The sequence below is a fragment of the Sebastes umbrosus genome, chromosome 14 (genome assembly GCF_015220745.1).
Source record: "Sebastes umbrosus isolate fSebUmb1 chromosome 14, fSebUmb1.pri, whole genome shotgun sequence".
NCBI lineage: Eukaryota > Metazoa > Chordata > Actinopteri > Perciformes > Sebastidae > Sebastes > Sebastes umbrosus.
The window spans coordinates 5,839,342-5,856,263 of record NC_051282.1 but is presented as its reverse complement, the minus strand read 5'-3'; the positions used below and the strand labels follow the sequence as shown (position 1 = coordinate 5,856,263).

The following is a 16,922-nucleotide window of genomic DNA, read 5'->3' as shown; positions in this document are numbered from 1 at the left end:
AATTGCTACAACTGTGACAGTGACTGAACCCTCAGGCTTATGTAACACATGCACATTCAGGAATACAGTCCTACACATATACACGCAGACTCACACAAACACACAGAGCACTTGTTTTGTCACTTTAAATTTAAACTTTAAAGCTGTTTATTCTGTATTCTTCAATAGATTTCTTGCATAAATTAGTGTGGCTCTTATTTCAGCAAATTACCTCTTGGGCCCTGTTCAGACCTGGTATTAAGATACGTCTCCATATGCGTCTTCAGTGGCCACTTGTGATCTGATCTCACTTCCCCGCTCTATATGCAAATAAACACGTAGTAAACACACGGCTGATACAGCAGACGTTGTGACGTAATACTACAGGAATGTCAGTAGTAATATTGTGAATTCGGGTACATTTTATTAACATTTTTATAACGTCAAAATACAAGGCACCGCTGTCTTTGCCAGACAACAACGGAGTACAGAGCTTCAGAGAACCGGGGAGGAGAGAGAGCGAGCAGGCGGGCGGGCAGACGTGTGTCAGCTCTGCACAAAGCAGCGGAACAAAAACACGACACATCTCCGACAGTATAATAATAATTCACATCCTGTTCCCAGTCTGATAGTCTGTATACTATGTAGCCTTTAAGGTATATTTTAATAAAATACAGATGTACCGACAGGATACAGTACAGCACAGAGGCCGTTTCCATGCTGCGAGGCAGACGAGCGCTCGCCTGTCTGTTCACCTGAGGAGCGCAGAGACCAGCGGATCCCAGCGGATCCCAGCGGGACATCGGATGAGTAGGCGATCCTTAATGTGGCCCAGGACACATTCACTACACACTGCTAAAAGAATGTGGTCATATGTGGCCCAGACCACCTCTGTATGTGGTCTCAAAGATCCAATCTCAATGCGTCCTCAATGCGTCTTGAGTGCGTTCACATCTGTACTTAGAGCTGTCCACTCGTGATCCGATCACTGAGGACGCATGTTAATACCAGGTCTGAACAGGACTTTATTGGTGCATCTATCCCTAGCAAGTGGGGTATAGTTGTAGCAAGGGAACTCTTTGCATTTCACATTAACTCACATAATGTGTGATTGTGTAGTAGATGTCCAAGTGAGTTTTATTTGTAGTAGACACATATGGGTACCGCCTATCAAAGTTTGAGAGATTTAGCACGAGCAATCACTAAGTTACCGATGCTGAACAAAAGGTGTTACTATCATCCCCGGTCTCCCCTACTATTAGTGTTACTTTGGTGCAAGTGCCAGCAACGATATAGTTGAAAGAGTTGCTCTCTGAATGTCCCTCTGCTTCTGTTGCTCTTCTGTTACAGTACCATTGATATTTGATATTTCTCCTGGACAGCAACAAATGGCAACTTTTTACTACTTGCACTATACTTCCACTCCGAGCCCTCATTATTACTGTTTCTCCATCACGTGAGAGGCAAGAGAGGAGGAAGCAGGGATCCTGCAGCCCTCATCAGACTCCGTGTCTATATCAGTCATTTGGTGCAGAGACAAACACAGGAACCGCAGCGGCTTCACAAGCTCCTAATGGACGGATGACGACGCTTTTAATGAATGCACTCATCATCTGTGTGTGTGTGTGTGTTTGTGTGTGTGTGTGTGTGTGTGGGTGGGGGGGGTGTTTATGAGTTTATGACAGTCTTTTGGTGTTGTAGCCAAACAGACGCCCCTCTCCTTTAAGCTCCAGTGTGCAACTCGAAGAGACACATATTTTAAACACATGCTGGCTCATCCGCCCCTCTCTCTCTCTCTCTCTCTCTCTCTCTCTCTCTCTATCTCTGTCTCTTGCTGTCCTCACACAGTAAGTATGGAGAAGTACGAAAAGAAGAAATTAAAGCTGAGCTCTGAAGTCTTCATCCACACCAGAGAGCAGCAAGAAGAGGGAGATAACGGAAATTATGCAAATTTCGGTTGTAAATCACAAATTACCCCCAACCACCCATTTCTCCCTGACAACCTTCTATTTAATTAGAAGCAGCGAAGCAACGACACGAAGCACGGGGCGTATACTGTAAAGTCTCTTCTTTAATAGGAATCCAGCATCAGCAGTGCCATCAGCACACAACAAAAAAAAGGACAACAACAACACAGAAGAGAGGAAAACATACAAGAAAGGGACTGGAACATTTCACAGGGAGGAGAGGATCAGAGTGACTGGAGTTCGGCCTGCTCGTTAATAATGTCTTTACTGTGGCCACATGGCTTAGATTTGAAAAAAAAAAAAAAGAAAAGCGGAGGGAAAGTAAAAATGTCTTGTGGAGCTCTGCCCATATTTATCAGCAGCAAAAAAAACAAACTCCAGAAACTTTGTTCCTCCAAGTCAGGAGAGTAAATACTGGGACAGGAGCGGGACAAAGTCATAGTAAGGGTCAATAAAATAAAAAGTATAATTTATATAGATGCATTTTAATCCAAACTTTTCGTCCTGTCTGTCCCAATACTACATCAGCAGAGTCCAACTCATCGCTGTTCACCATTAAACAAACCATAGACTGACATCAGATCATCCAGACAGTCGGCACAACAACATGGAGAACAGAATCTATAAAGAACATGACGCACAAAAAGAAAGAAAAAGAAATCATCTATATTACAGACAAAACAATATTCAGCATATAGAACTCATTCCGATGAGAAAAAGACGAGGTTACTCACTTTATGTACAATAAATTAGAAACATTTCCTATCGAGAAACTTCTATGTTTTAAATTTTCAGAAAGCATTCCCCCCCCTCCGACAGATTTACACACAAAGAGCTAAACGACGAAATCTTCGAATGACGAGTGACTCGAGGCATGCGCAAACCATGTAAACATTTGTACTCGTAATATGGAGGATTTGATGCTTATCGAGGAAAAAAATCTAGCACTTCTCTGTTTAAGACTTTGCAAAAAAAGGCTGCTTGTAGACCGGTTCGTTTCGACTACAAATGAAAATTACTATGGAGGCACGCAAGTGCGCGTAAACTATATGTATGTGTCTATTTTTTTTTTATTTTTTTTTACAATGGTGGTGCACAAGCAGCCTTTGTGGTCTGCAAACCGCAACGTCCAACACCACACACACACACACACTCATTCCCTCTCTTTCTCACACACACACACAACGTTGTAAAGCCAATGTGTTGTTTATGATCCGTCCATAAAACTGCCATCGGACGCCATTTAACTACGCCGACACTTGAAATAACGCCATAGTAGCGGGCCGGCCTTCTTCATATTTTAACTTTCAGATCAATACAATTCTGCATAAACTGAAGTCTTACCAGATACTAACCCGAGCTATTAAAATGTAAACACTGTTGGAAAAGCATTTCACGCGGGAAATAAATCTAAAGCGTCCTGTTAAACGTGTCGAGGAAACCTCTAGGAATGGTATTTTCCAGAAATTAAAAGAAAATAAATAAAAACAAATTGTCAGTAAACATGTGAGCGCATCGGGGGCTCATTCTTCAGTCCCAAGTTGCGTTTGCAACCCGCCGTTGCGCACACTACTATCCGTATATTTCCTGTAATGAGAGAGAGACCCGCCTTGCATAGCAGATAATACACAATATAGCCTACTGTATGTATAAAAATAGAGCTGATCATTTCTTCAAATGCAATCACGCTGAATAAAGATTTGAGGATGGTTGACGGAGAAGTTTAGAGATTAAAGATGCAATTTTTGGAACCATGCAGTGCTTCATGCACATAAACGGACTTTGTGCGCACCAGAATAAGATTTTATTTTACATCTTCACCGCAAATAGCTGGTAAAGTGATAGAATTAAGAGTGTATACTGGCCAGTTGTTTAAATGCTGTGGTGCGAAAGCATGAAGGCTCCGAATCTGAGAAGAAGCAACCAAAACTATCTGGGGCATTAATCGTCAAAATCTGAGTCCTGATGCTTGAGGCCAGATTTAAATAAGGATGGATGGAATTACAAAAATCTGGTGCTCTGTGCTGCGTCTCCTCTCAGATAAACTCATATGAAGGGAAAGAGACGACTATTGATAGCCGACAAAGGCCTCAGATGAGCCGCCGCCGACTCCGCAGCAGCAGCAGCAGCAGCAGCATAAAGCATCTGGAGAGCAAGCTGAAGGGCAGGGATCCACGATATCGACAGCAGCCTAATCGGATCCCCGGTTGCTGAGTCGGGTTAACACCCACGGCACCCCATCACTTCCCACCCTTCTCCTCCCACTCCGGTATCTGCTCATTACTTAGGCCGACAACCGGGAAACAAACGGCGGCTTGCTCGCTTGTATCACCGCCGACCATCAGGCGCTTTCTAATCAAATCCTGCCAGCAATGAGAGAAACAGGGGGAAAAAAGGAGGAGGAGAAGAAAAAGAAGGATGAACACCCCTTGTGTGTGTTTGTGTGTGTGTGCATCCCACTCCGCTCCTCGTGCTTATTAATGGCCATGTGAAACGCCCGTTTCAGCACCTCCGCGCGCCTCCGATGTCAGCGACGGAACAATAAATAACTAATAAAAGGAAGAGTAGTGCTTGAGAAAAAATAAAAACCTTTTTTTCTCTCTCTCTGTATGCCCCCCCCCAACCCCCTTTCTTCCCTTTCATAATGCAGCCTAACATCAAAGCCTAAATAATAGCGTATACAACTATGAAGACAAACAAGAGTTATCAGTTCATCAAACAGTTTTTATAGAGAGTCCGAGCCATTTAAAGGAGAGGAGGTCCAGGAGGAATGGCTGTTGGTCTGTGAGTGTTTTTTTTCCCCATCATCCTCCATGACTGCAAACTCAAATGATCCCAAAGTTCCAACATCAGCCAGAGCGTCTCCGAGCTTCTAAGACTTCAGTGTTAACGCGGCGCCGTCCTCTGCTGATCAATAAAGCCATTGATCAGTTCTATAGATCGGTGTGATGATGGGACTGAAGCTCACGTGGTATAGTGCCTGAAGGTTAAAACAAATTGGAAATAGCAGGTGTGTGTGTGTCTGTGTGTGTGTGTGTGTAGTTATTGGGAAGGCCATTTTGTGTTCCGGACATAACAAATAGGGAACTTTATCATCGGATACGTGGTGTGTGTGAGCGTGCGTGCGTGTATGTGCGTCTGAATGTGCATGTGCGCGCAGCAAAAAAGTGAGAGTCCCGCCCGCTAGTCCTTGGGTTGGTCCTTGCTCTGTTTCTTCATTTTCATCCTCCGGTTCTGGAACCAGATCTTCACCTGCCGCTCCGTCAGGTTGAGCGCGCGCGCCACCTCATGCCGCCGGTCTCGCGTGAGGTACATGTTGAACAGGAACTCCTTCTCCAGCTCGAGCGTCTGGTATTTGGTGTACGGGCAGCGCTTCTTCCTGGAGGAGCGTGCGTGCAGCCAGTTGGCCGAGGGGTCAGCTGGAGGAAGAGAAGAGAAAGAAAGGAAGGCAATTAATGATAAAATAAAAATAAATAAATATATACCTGCCTATACTCTCCAGCTTTGATTTTGGAGAGGTTAGAGAACATTGCGTAAAAGTTGTAGAACCTTGTGCGTAAAAGCTTTTCTCGAAAACACCTGTCTGCAATTGTCACTTTGGTGCGCAAACTAGGTTTATGGTGTCAACAGGGGCCATATTTGACACAAGTAGACCCACGGCTGTTTTATTTGACACCACGCAGAAGACATGACGGCCGGATCCATCCAGCCTGCAGCTTCCATGCGTGATTTTATTTTATTTTATTTTATTTTATTTTATTTTATTTTATTTTATTTCATTTCATTTCATTTCATTTCATTTCATTTTCATTTTGCTTTATTTTATTTTATTTCATTTTGTTTTATTTGTATTGTATTAAATAACTCAATTCCACGCCTGCTTCTTAACGGAACCACCTTTGAGAACTGATCCCGACCTTTTAAAAATTGCACCAATTTCATTCAAAATTTAAGATAAAATCATTAAAAAGGCAATTACTGATTTTAGATTAGCCAATGAGTCACTGCCGCAATTAATTACATATCAGGGAGATATCTGACTTGTTTCTGGAGGCTTCTGTTTGAAGGTGACCTTCGGCGGATAAATAAGCCGCCCCTAATAACGAAGGTGTATACTAATGATGACAGGTGGCAGCATCATGTCTTGCTCAATCACATTTTGTGACAAAAAAAGAAAAAAACGGGAGCCGAAATTTTCCCTCGCGTGATGACAGCAAACACAAAAAAACATACCAGGGAAGATGTTCTACAGGCCTAATACTTCTTTTTTGGGGGTTTGAGCGAGAATGAGGATCATATTGTAGCTCAGCACATTGTCATTGCGTCACTTCTGATTGCTCCTAAATTAATAAACGGCAGGAGATTTATGGCCCTGATGGGATTAGAGGAAAAATATTTCCTGTGCGCATCCTTCGCCTTTCACTGAGCTTGCAAACACTCTGTATGATCTCCACACAATAGATTGTACCAAACCCCGTTTGAACGCGTTATTATAGTGACCATGCAGCACAACATTTTTTCTCAAATACATAAATGAACTATTAGAAAGCAGATTATCTTTACATGAGGATATTAAAGGTGATCAAATAAAGGATTGCTGATGACATTGTGCCACATCACTACGTGCGACAAGCTGCTGAGATTGTTGAAACTGTGTTGGAGATGTAAATAACAACGTTGCGATGCATAAATGTGGAGGCGGAGAGAAAGTTATGATTTATTGCCTTAATTTTTTTCATCTCTGTTTCTGTCTTGTTGTTTGCCAGGCCACCCTGACTCCTCCACCACCCCACCCCTCTTTATAGCTTTCAGACCGATGTAATTAGCAGGGACTTCTTGTTTTGGGACGCATGGGTCTGGTTTAGGGCTGAAAGCTATCTGCAAAGCACCGAGGCGTCTCTACTATGACGCAGCTTGTGGACACTCTCACGGCACGGAGACTCGTAAAAAAGACAACTCCACCAAAAAATAGAAGCTCTTCTCTCATTTTTGTCCCTTTCCCATCCTTCAAACGCTGGCTGCAGATGTGTTTATACGTTTTTAAACAACTATCAAAACACGTTCAGCAACATTTTGAGAGCTGGTTCTGATTCATTTCCACTTTTACATCTTCTAAATAAAACCTTTAACCATGAGCAATCATTCCCATGCGGTTAGGTCAGGCTCTTCCTCCACTCAATCACCACAGCCAAGCCAACAAACAGAGTATAGCTAGAGTCTTTAAAAGAAAAATCGTATCGCTGGCTTTCTTAAATTTGAATCTGAACAGCTAAATGCAATGTGTTAGAAAAAGCTTAAAGATGTGTGATTGTGAACAGCAGTGAGGGCCAGCGTGCAAAACAGGAAGCAAGGACACACTGGAGCTATTTTCTTTAAAGCTGCTGTTTCTTTATTGCTTTTTTATCAGTGACGCCACCTCAGTCAGCAGTGCAATTCTAAGTCTGGTGCACAACCCAAATGTGACTCGAAGAGGGGATTGCACTCTGGATTTATTGGTAAAAACTTGTGGAATCATTGGCTGTTTTTGTTATACTAAAGCCTTCCAGAGGCAGTGCAGGTCAGACTGAATGAAACACAGCACACATGCAGTCTAACCGTCAGGCTGAATTTGGGAGTATAAGCTCCATCTAAATCAGTTTGGGCCAAAAAGCTCTTATTTTTGCTGTCAAACTGAAAAAAAAAAAACATGAGATTTATCCTTTCAGCCAGGAGTGGACCAGGTCTGCAGGGCAAGGGGTTCTAAAGAGATTTTCTAACCCTATATGTAAAATGCAGCCTCAGTCCTCTGGCCTAAAATGGCAGAAGGGATGATCTTATCACTCACAAGTCTTGGGGAAAGCCTGAGCTCCGGCGCCTTTTGACGCCAAGCGGGAAGATTTAAAATCATGTGTGTGCCTCCCTGAGGAGCCAGTCTTTTTCCTAACTTATGTTGGGTGGAGGTTTCGCCTGTAAATTTAACGGGTGATATTTTACTACTGTGTCAAACTTGCTATCAAGCCAAGGCAATTCACAAAACTTACATATGGCATTCATAAGAATGATTCTTTTGACTCCCAGTTGTGAGCAAAGAACTTTTCTTGTTTCAGTCGTAATGTTGAGATAACAACTGAAAACTGTAATACTAAATCATCATTCTCATAATTTTGACTTAAAATGTCAAAGTTTTTACTTTTTTTTGCCATAATTTGGATTATAAAAACTTATAAATGTGACATATTATCATACTTTTTGACTTGGTATGAGTTGGTAATTCATTTACTTTGTCTTTTCCTGGTGAGGCCTCAATAATTTCCTTATAGTTAAGACACACAAAATAATTGGCCCACTGAATCAATACAAGGTCAAAAGTTTGCTGGAAATATAAATCAGTGTCCTAAATTTGTATTATAAATTTAAAAAATGTCAAGCCTGACCAGTTATTCATCAAAGCATCAGCTTTCTTAATCTGCCTATCTGTCTTCCACGTTTGATTTACCATGTGAACACATCATGATCACAACAAAAGCAGTTCCTTCATAGTGGAAATCCCAGATCACCAAAATCTAATCAACTGATCAATGAGCTACTGTTCGCCAAATCTGAACCAATGCACCAGTCTCACATATCTCCTAGAATTCCTAGAACAGTAATCACTTGACATTTGTTTTCATTTTTATAGAACAGAGAGCTCTGCACATAACTCAGACAAGAAGCCCCATTTGAAATAATCAAATGAAACAGATAAGAACACAAACTAATTTCAACTTTAAAAAGATTGAGCAAAAACAAGACTATGTGGCGCTGTGGTTTTCTTCATAAATGTGAACAAACGTTGACATATTTCTCACGTAATGTACACACTTAAGTAACACCGTTTCTGTAGTTACTTTAAGCCAAACATTGACTTATTTGTCACGTAACTTCTGCACTTAAGTAACACCACTTCTATAATTATTTTAAGTCAAACGTAAACTTATTTATCACGTAACTTTAGTACTTAAGTAATACCACTTCTGTAGTTACTTTAAGCCAAACGTTGACTTATTTGTCACGTAACTTCTGCATTTAAGTAACACCACTTCTGTAGTTATTTTAAGCCAAACGTTGACCTATTTGTCGCGTAACTTCCGTACTTAAGTAACACCACTTCTGTAGTTATTTTAACCCAAACATTGACTCATTTTATCACGTAACGCCGTTTCCGTACTTATTTTAACCAAACCTAAATTTTTTCCTAAACCTAACCAAGTAGTTTTGTTGCCTAAACACCACAGGGGCTTGTGCAGATGCACTGATCACTCCTGTTGCTGGACATATGTAGAAAACACATTAAAAGAATTAACAAAATAACTGTCCATAACATATCATACAAACTTCTGTATGAGGATACGTTGAATACAAATATGTATCTAATATTTTGGACTTGTTAGCTAACATTACAATATTGTAGTACTGTATTGACTTAAAGGGCCTTGACTTCCCATCAGGTATTTTTTTGCAGGATATGTGGGCGTGAGAGTCCTGGAATTCATTCACAAGCATTTCTTTTTAGTTTGGCGTTGTAATTCAGCATATTAGATTCATGGACTTTGGGTTTCGGAACAAGACTGCAAAGCCAAGATGGCTGCCAGTGATGTATACGACATCACCCAACCTCTATTCGTGTGTTATTCCCACCATCCAAGTTAGTTAGCGGCCATCATCAGTTAAATATGTCCTTAATACCCTCTGGAATCAATTCCCTCCAACATGGCCAGCATGTAGAGGATCGATTTCATCTCAAAGCAAAATAATGCCTGGTAAAGAGGTGAGAAGAGGATGGAGGGTTGGATGGGGGGTGGTGGGGGGTGCGCTGCTTTTGTCACACTGTAAAGTGGGTGCTTTGCATTCCCCGGGTGTATAATCACCTCCAGGACCATCCATTACACTCGGAGCTGTGCCGCGACCGTGGCTGTCACCCAGGATGACAAACCGGTTCTGGGGTGGAGCGGTGGAGGAGGGTGGTGAGTTGGGGTGCCGGTGGTGATGGTAGACGATATATAGACTATTTTTTTTTTTTTTCCAAGGGATGGGACAACAGTAAGGATAATGACGGATAGAAAGAAAGAATATGGGTGGGAGGGTTATGTGTGTATAGCTTGTACAGTCCTTGAAGTTTTCTCTTTAGGCTACATCCAATGCGTGGCTTAGATGTCACTTGGACAAGCACATGGACGAAAAGATTGATAATCCCGTAAACCCATGGCCCTGCGGCACGATGTGTTCAATTGTGGGCCAATGTGTGTCTTCGCCTGTGTGTGTGTGTGTGCACCATGATGAATGCTGCTTGCATGGAAACAGTGACTGAAACGGCTTGAAGACTAATATCACATCCCGTCTCTTTCTCTCCCTCTTTCTCCCTCCCTGAGCAATTTCACCCTAATAGTTCCAGAAATTGACCTCTCATATATCCCAAAGGCACATTATTACATTTCCACAAGTCGTATTTTATACCCCCACCCACCCCAACCTTTACACCCCATCTCACCCAGCCACCAACAGCAACACGCCAATTAATGGGGTTGTTCACCCGGCGTTATAACTTAATAAACTTCGGGGGTAATAACTTTCTCGCACTGCCCGGCAGCGGCAGCACAAAGACTGAAGTGTAATCTTGTAGTTTATTCTGGATGGCCGCCCAGCACCAGTAACACAAAGAGAATCTGTAGCTGGATGCCGGCTTTGACTGGATGTGATGTTTTGAAAGGTAGGATTCCACTGATGTTTTTCACACAGCGGACATTTTAAATACCTGGGGTGGGGAACTCGGCCGAGATTTGTCCTGCTGTTTTGAGCCAAGATGCAGACACTAATCATTTCTCAGATTTCTATACTGGGAACTGGATTCAAAGAGTCCACTTCCACATAATAGACCCATTATTCCGTTGGCGGTCTTAGAGTTCTGCCTTCACAGTGTTCTCATCTAGTTTAAAAGTTTGGAAGTGGCAAGCTTTACATTGTTATTGTAGGTAAAAACTGTATTCTGTTGGGAATGTTTCTCTTTTTGGCAAAATGTACCAACGTATGTGTCTTTAGAAGTTCAGAAACACCAACTGTTGTCCAAAATTCCTTACTATCAATGATGGCGAGGATTTCCAAGAATTCTGCATGATTTAACGTTTAGCAGCTCATAAAGTCAAAGCTCTCTGAGGAATTTGGCCCCCGTTGAATTCTACATTGTCAGGCCACTTCCGTGAACACATCTAGTGGACACAGAGTACAAAATATGAGTGTGAACGTGTGCCAACATAGGCCCCAATGACACAACTTCCATTTTCAGTACACGAAAAGCGTACTATGCACTACATACCCGATATGTGTACTATCGTTCAACATACTTTTGTGTGAATAAACAGTAGCATGTGTCTTTTTGGACACAGTGAGCAGTGATTTACATCGTCACTTCCTGAGAGCCTCCTTGCCGGTTGGAGACGTGTAACCATGGTAACCCGTGCCAACTTCATGTGACCAAAACAACGTTTTGTGAGAATCACAGTCTGAATTAAAGTAAGATATATGTTATGCCTAGCAAAGTGAAATTGAAGCATTACATAGCCATCTGTCAACGTCCATTATGAACGTTGTCGTCACTACTGTATTGCATTGTGAGATATTTATGCCACCGTATGTGTCCACGTTGCATAATATTTCACTGGAAATCGTGTGCAATTTGCATACTCTTGGTTTCATATTAACACTTTAGACATACTAAAAAATCTCACATACTGCTTTAGCGTACTGAATAGCATGTTATTATGGGATTTTGGGCCACAACCTTATTATTTGCCATCCCATGTCATCCCATGTTGTTCTCGATCTGTAATTTTGTCATCCATTCAATTCACAGATATTAGTCGCATGGCTGACTTCACAGCACGTATTTGCGTGAAAGGGAACATTTGTAGACCATGATATGTTTTACTTTACACGCTTTATCCAAGCAAAGCCAAGACCAAAGCACTTAATGAACCCCTTAACAAGCTTATCTAGCATAGCCTAAAGGAACAGTTGCGAACTGTTCCCTGTTTCCAGTCTTTGTAACAGGCTTGACATGTGAGTGGGAACAATCTTCTCGTCTAACTCTCAGCAACAAAGTGAACATGCATACCGCCCAAGATCTCAAACTATTCCTTTTAACCCAGAACAAAACAGCCACAAAAGCTAACCAGACAGCTAGGAGGGCACTAATATTGATACACTTTTGCAGATGTGTCGTCAGAAAAACAATGTGGTCAGTTGTAACATCAAAAGAGACAACTTTCCAGGGAAAGGCTGGTTCCATTCTGCCATTGTAACACATAGTAACCTAACACAAATCAGATATTTCCAACCGAAGATGGTAATTCATAGTCAGGCATAAGAGAAGTGCAAAGAGTGTGTTTATATCAGCAGCTTACTAGCCTGAGGCCGCACTAACCAACAAGCGTTTCTCTCCAGCCGTTGCTTTCTAAATAAGTAACCACTGAATTTGTAAGTGAAGCTAAAGTAAGGCTGTATAGTTGTGTTTAGCCTGCATAGAGAAACATCATTTGCACCCATAGTGTTTAAAATGGCTGCCATGTGAACAATAGAAAACAGCCTTTTGGTTGGTGCAGCTCCCACTACCTGCCACACTGACACACTGCACACCAAAACATAAAGAACAAGAGTGCTGGCAGAGAGAAACTTTGCCTAATTGAGAAACCTCTCAGTGTTGCCTGCTTGAACGCTAGAATCTATAACAGACGAGCCTTCACTACCAGCAAGCCAGACTGGGAGTGTTACTGGTGGAAAGTCTAATAATTCAGACTGGAGGCTGCTGGGCTCCATCCAGTCCTTAACCAGCTCACTGCTCTGATGGATGGCATGCTCACATGCTGTAATAAGGTGGCTGTGTGTGTGTGTGTGTGTGTGTGTGTAGTAATAAAGCGTGAGTGTGTGTAGTATTTGTAATTTGTATTTCTTCCTCTGTAAAGGCCAATACGGGGGTGGAGGCCTCCCTTCTCTCTCTCCCATGCACACACGCACACAATACACGTATCAAACGGCCACGCGCTCAGACGCATGGATCAGACTAGATTTATCCGGCGGGATTAGAGGAGGGGAAACAGCGCCCGTTCACATCCACAGCCGAGGTTAAGAAATATATAATAAATAAAATAATAAAAAAAACAAATGAATATCTTTCCAGGGAGCGTTTTTTTTTTTTTGTCTGTCCCACCCAAAAGTAAATCAAGCAGCTTTGGAAAATGGCTTCGCAGTGAGCCGAGCCCGCCAGCACAATGATGGATTCAATGTTGTTGTTAGTGCGAGTGATGATAGAAAAACAGAACAAACCCTGTGTTGTACTGTCCGAGCCCTCCACGGCTTTATATCAACATGATTGCGATTCCATGACAGGTAAAATATTATCATTATTATTAGTGAGCACATGAATGAAACAGCAACTCACATGTGAGTGTGACCGACAAGCCTATAATAACATCAAACATCAAAACAGTAAGTATGAAATATTATGAATTATTAAAGTAAATATTCAATGAGCTGCATTTGCTTTCAGATAAAATAAATGATCCAGTTATGCACTGTATAAGGTATATGTTAACTCTGAAGGATGCAAAACATTTCTTTAATTTGAACTTTAAGTTTTTTTTTTTTTTATATGAATACAAAATAAATTAAGGCCACAGTATTCCCAGACATAAACTCACAAAATAATAGGCAATTATTGTATGTTTGAGCAAAACATGTGGAGAAAAAGTTGAATTCTTTTGTCTTCCACTCATACGTCCACATGCTATGAGAGAGCTCGTCCTGACTGACTGACTGAATGTCCCCCTCAGGTGTGAAGCGGTGCGCCGCTGTCTGAGTGATGAGGCCTCCGCTCTATTTAGAACTAATCTAGCCTGCTCTCCGGCTCGTGTCAATGATGGACGGCCTATGATTTTTTATGATTTTTTGAAGAACACAGGCCATATACGGCTGACATACATATTTTCAGATGAGACACGTTTGAAGGGTCGGTGACGGAAGCAATACGCTCTTTTATCCTTATTATTATTATGTTTACAAGGATAGTGACATTAAATAGGGATGTGTTGAACAGAAATATGAAGAGCCAGCGCTCCTCTCCTCAAGAAATTACGCACGTGTCTGTCTGTTGGAAATGATGGAGAACAGTTTGAATTTCAAAACAGAGCAGAAAACTGAGTGTCTGCCTGGCCTCCCAGAAGCATAACTAACTATATGTTGGAAATACAGCGTCGCTTTATACGACTGGTTAACCTATAAAAGATAATCCAGCCTGTCCAATGTTGCGCCAGTAAAGCTCTGGAGCTCATGACTCCATACTGACTCTTGGTTAGTGCACAGTGAGCAGGAGGATAAAGGAGCAAGAAGAGGACTATACAGCTCTATACAACTTTACTCCAGAGGAGTTTTCACAGTTTGGCCGAGCTTGTTACAGACACGAGGAGCTTTAAAACCTAATGGAGCGCAGGCACAAGCCCATGTGCGCAAAAAACAACACAATTAGAGACCCAAGACATACAATCCACCTGCAGTAAAACAAAAAAAAAGACAAATCTAAAGCAACAACCACCTTCCAAACAGGACAGCAGTGCGCATGCCCTGCGCAATTACTAACGTAAAACAATGTTCCTAAAGTCAGCAACGCTCTCTAATTACTATCAGACTGATCGATGTGAGGAGGAGGAGCAGCGGATTAGAACAAAGTAACAAAAGAATCTGTGAGTATTTTTCTCAGCTAGGTTGACCTCTGATTTAGAGGGGTGCATGATGTCGCTTTCACTTTAAACGTTTTTTTCAGAAACACCCTCTGTAATCAACAAAAATATATAGTCATTAGAGCTCATGCATGTAAAGCTATACGGCTGCACGTGTTTAATTGGGCTTTTTGCCAGCTGATCCAAACTAACCATCCGGACTACTTTACAGTTATTTTCAAACTGTCATGGATGCAATAACAAACATCACCTTAAAGCAAATAACTAAATATACAACAGCCCCTTATGTTCAGTTGTTGTCCAGACTCTTGATGTTATGTTATGTTATTTATTTATTTAGGCCGATTCTTGTTTTTGTAATAGTTTTAATTACACTGTAAAGTTGATATTTTGTCCCATTTCTTGCAGGTTATCTGAATTATGTGCCACAATGGTAAACTACACAGGCTTTAGTTTAAGGTAACGTAACAGAATACAGTTATTTTTTTTTTGTTTTCCATGGGCTGTCCCGGGTAAGCTGTTATAGTGCTGGAGCCGGCTGGTTACACCGGGATGATCCGGGCTAAATATCACAGTAAAGTTAGAGAGCAGAAGGTGGGGGCACTTTGGCTCTCCGGCTCTTTGTTCTTGTTTTATGGCGGCATTAAAAGCATTTACAATCCCTCTCTCTCTCTCTTTCTCGCTCTCTCTCTCTCCCTCTCCCTCTCTTGCGCGCTATTTCCTGCTCTAATAACTTACTTTGTTCCAGGCTGTCTTTTTCCTCGCTCCCTTCACAAATGTCCTTATTTTCGTCGAACCCTGCTCTCGGGATGGCTGCCGGGTGGCTTATTAGCTCGCGCGCCGCCGTGGACGCCGACTCCAGGATGTACGTGGTGGTCTCGTGCTGCAGCTGTCCTCCGCCGAGTAGTTTGGGTGTGATGTCCCCGCCGAGATGTCCGAGCTGAGGCTCCAGCTTGACCTGCCCAGTCTGGCCCTGCACCGGCCCCGGCACGGACTCGGAGCCGCGCGGCGCGCAGTCCAGCCACGAGCGGAGGTACCTTGTGTCCGCGGCGGGCACGTGCTGCGCGGGGATGTACGGGTGGTAGACTGTGGGGAGGCCACTGGCGCCGTGGTGAGGGCTGAACGGGCTCCAGGAAGACGAGAACACCGGAGGCTTCGGCTGGAAGCTGCATGACGGGTACGAGTCGGGATGGTGGGGATGCTCCGCGTGCGCTGCGCCGCCGCCGGGCTGCCTCGCGCCCGTGGCGGCGGCGGCAGCGGCGGAGCTCGAGCCGGAGTACTGGACGCTGGGAAAGCGAGCCGGGGTTGAGAGTTCATCGCTCTCGTGACTTATGATGGAGTCCACGTAATAGTTGCTCAAAGTCCCAGAAATGGACATTCTCGGACATTATCTGCGAAACACGCGCGAGTTCACTAAATGGAGAACTAGAAGAGAGACATTTGGAGATTTTTCTCTTTCCCTCTCTCTCTCTTTCTCTCTTCTGTCTCTCTTTGCTTGCTCGCCCCCTCCCTTCCTCTCTCTCTCTCTCTCTCTCTCTCTCTCTCTCTCGTCCCCCTTCCTTCCAAACAACTTGCTCACTATAGCGAAACAAAGTGCTACAGCCTACACCCTCGCACTGTGCGCGGGGGTTTGTCGGGTCTGTGCGCGAGGCTCAAACTGATTGGCCGGACTTTTTCTTCGAGCCTGATAAAGCGTCAATGGAGTGTAAATCAATCCTGCACGCTGGCCTCTCTCTCTCTCTCTCTCTCTCTCTCTTTTTTTTCTCTCTCTCTCGCTCTCTCTCTCTCTCCCTCTCTTTAATAGATTGCACCCTTTCTAAATAAATTGTCTTGTTTATATGCAATATGCAAAATGAGAGCAGCCCGTCCGTATATCTAGTCTGTATCTATGGCTGCTGTCACAGAATTAGAATGATATCAAACCGTTAAATTACGCACAGTCTGGACAGTACGCATGAAATGCATAAAGCGCGAGACAATGGCTGACAAATAAGTGGTGCCATTATTTTTATGTATTTGTTTATTTATTTATTTATTTATTTATTTATTTCCCAACCCTAATCAAAACAGATGCGCGTGCGTTTCCAGTGCGAAAGCGCACGAGACGCATTATACCGGTGAGCGCATGCATCCACTCTTGCTGAATTGTAAGCAATCACTTCAATCAATCTCAACAGTCTGCATTTAAAACACCATTAGAATAAGCGCCGGTAGTCCTATACACTTAAGGCGC

The 16,922-nt window shown here is 42.8% G+C and overlaps 1 protein-coding gene across 1 annotated transcript; it reads right to left on the bottom strand.

The window, feature by feature from the left end:
* Positions 1 to 2,030: 2,030 nt before the first annotated feature.
* Positions 2,031 to 16,407, bottom strand: hoxb9a (homeobox B9a). The gene is made up of 2 exons (XM_037793599.1): positions 15,428 to 16,407; positions 2,031 to 5,365 (listed from the first exon to the last, which is right to left on the bottom strand). The coding sequence occupies exons 1-2, from the start codon at positions 16,065 to 16,067 to the stop codon at positions 5,130 to 5,132; spliced, it is 876 nt and encodes a 291-aa protein (XP_037649527.1). The 5' UTR covers positions 16,068 to 16,407; the 3' UTR covers positions 2,031 to 5,129.
* Positions 16,408 to 16,922: the final 515 nt, after the last annotated feature.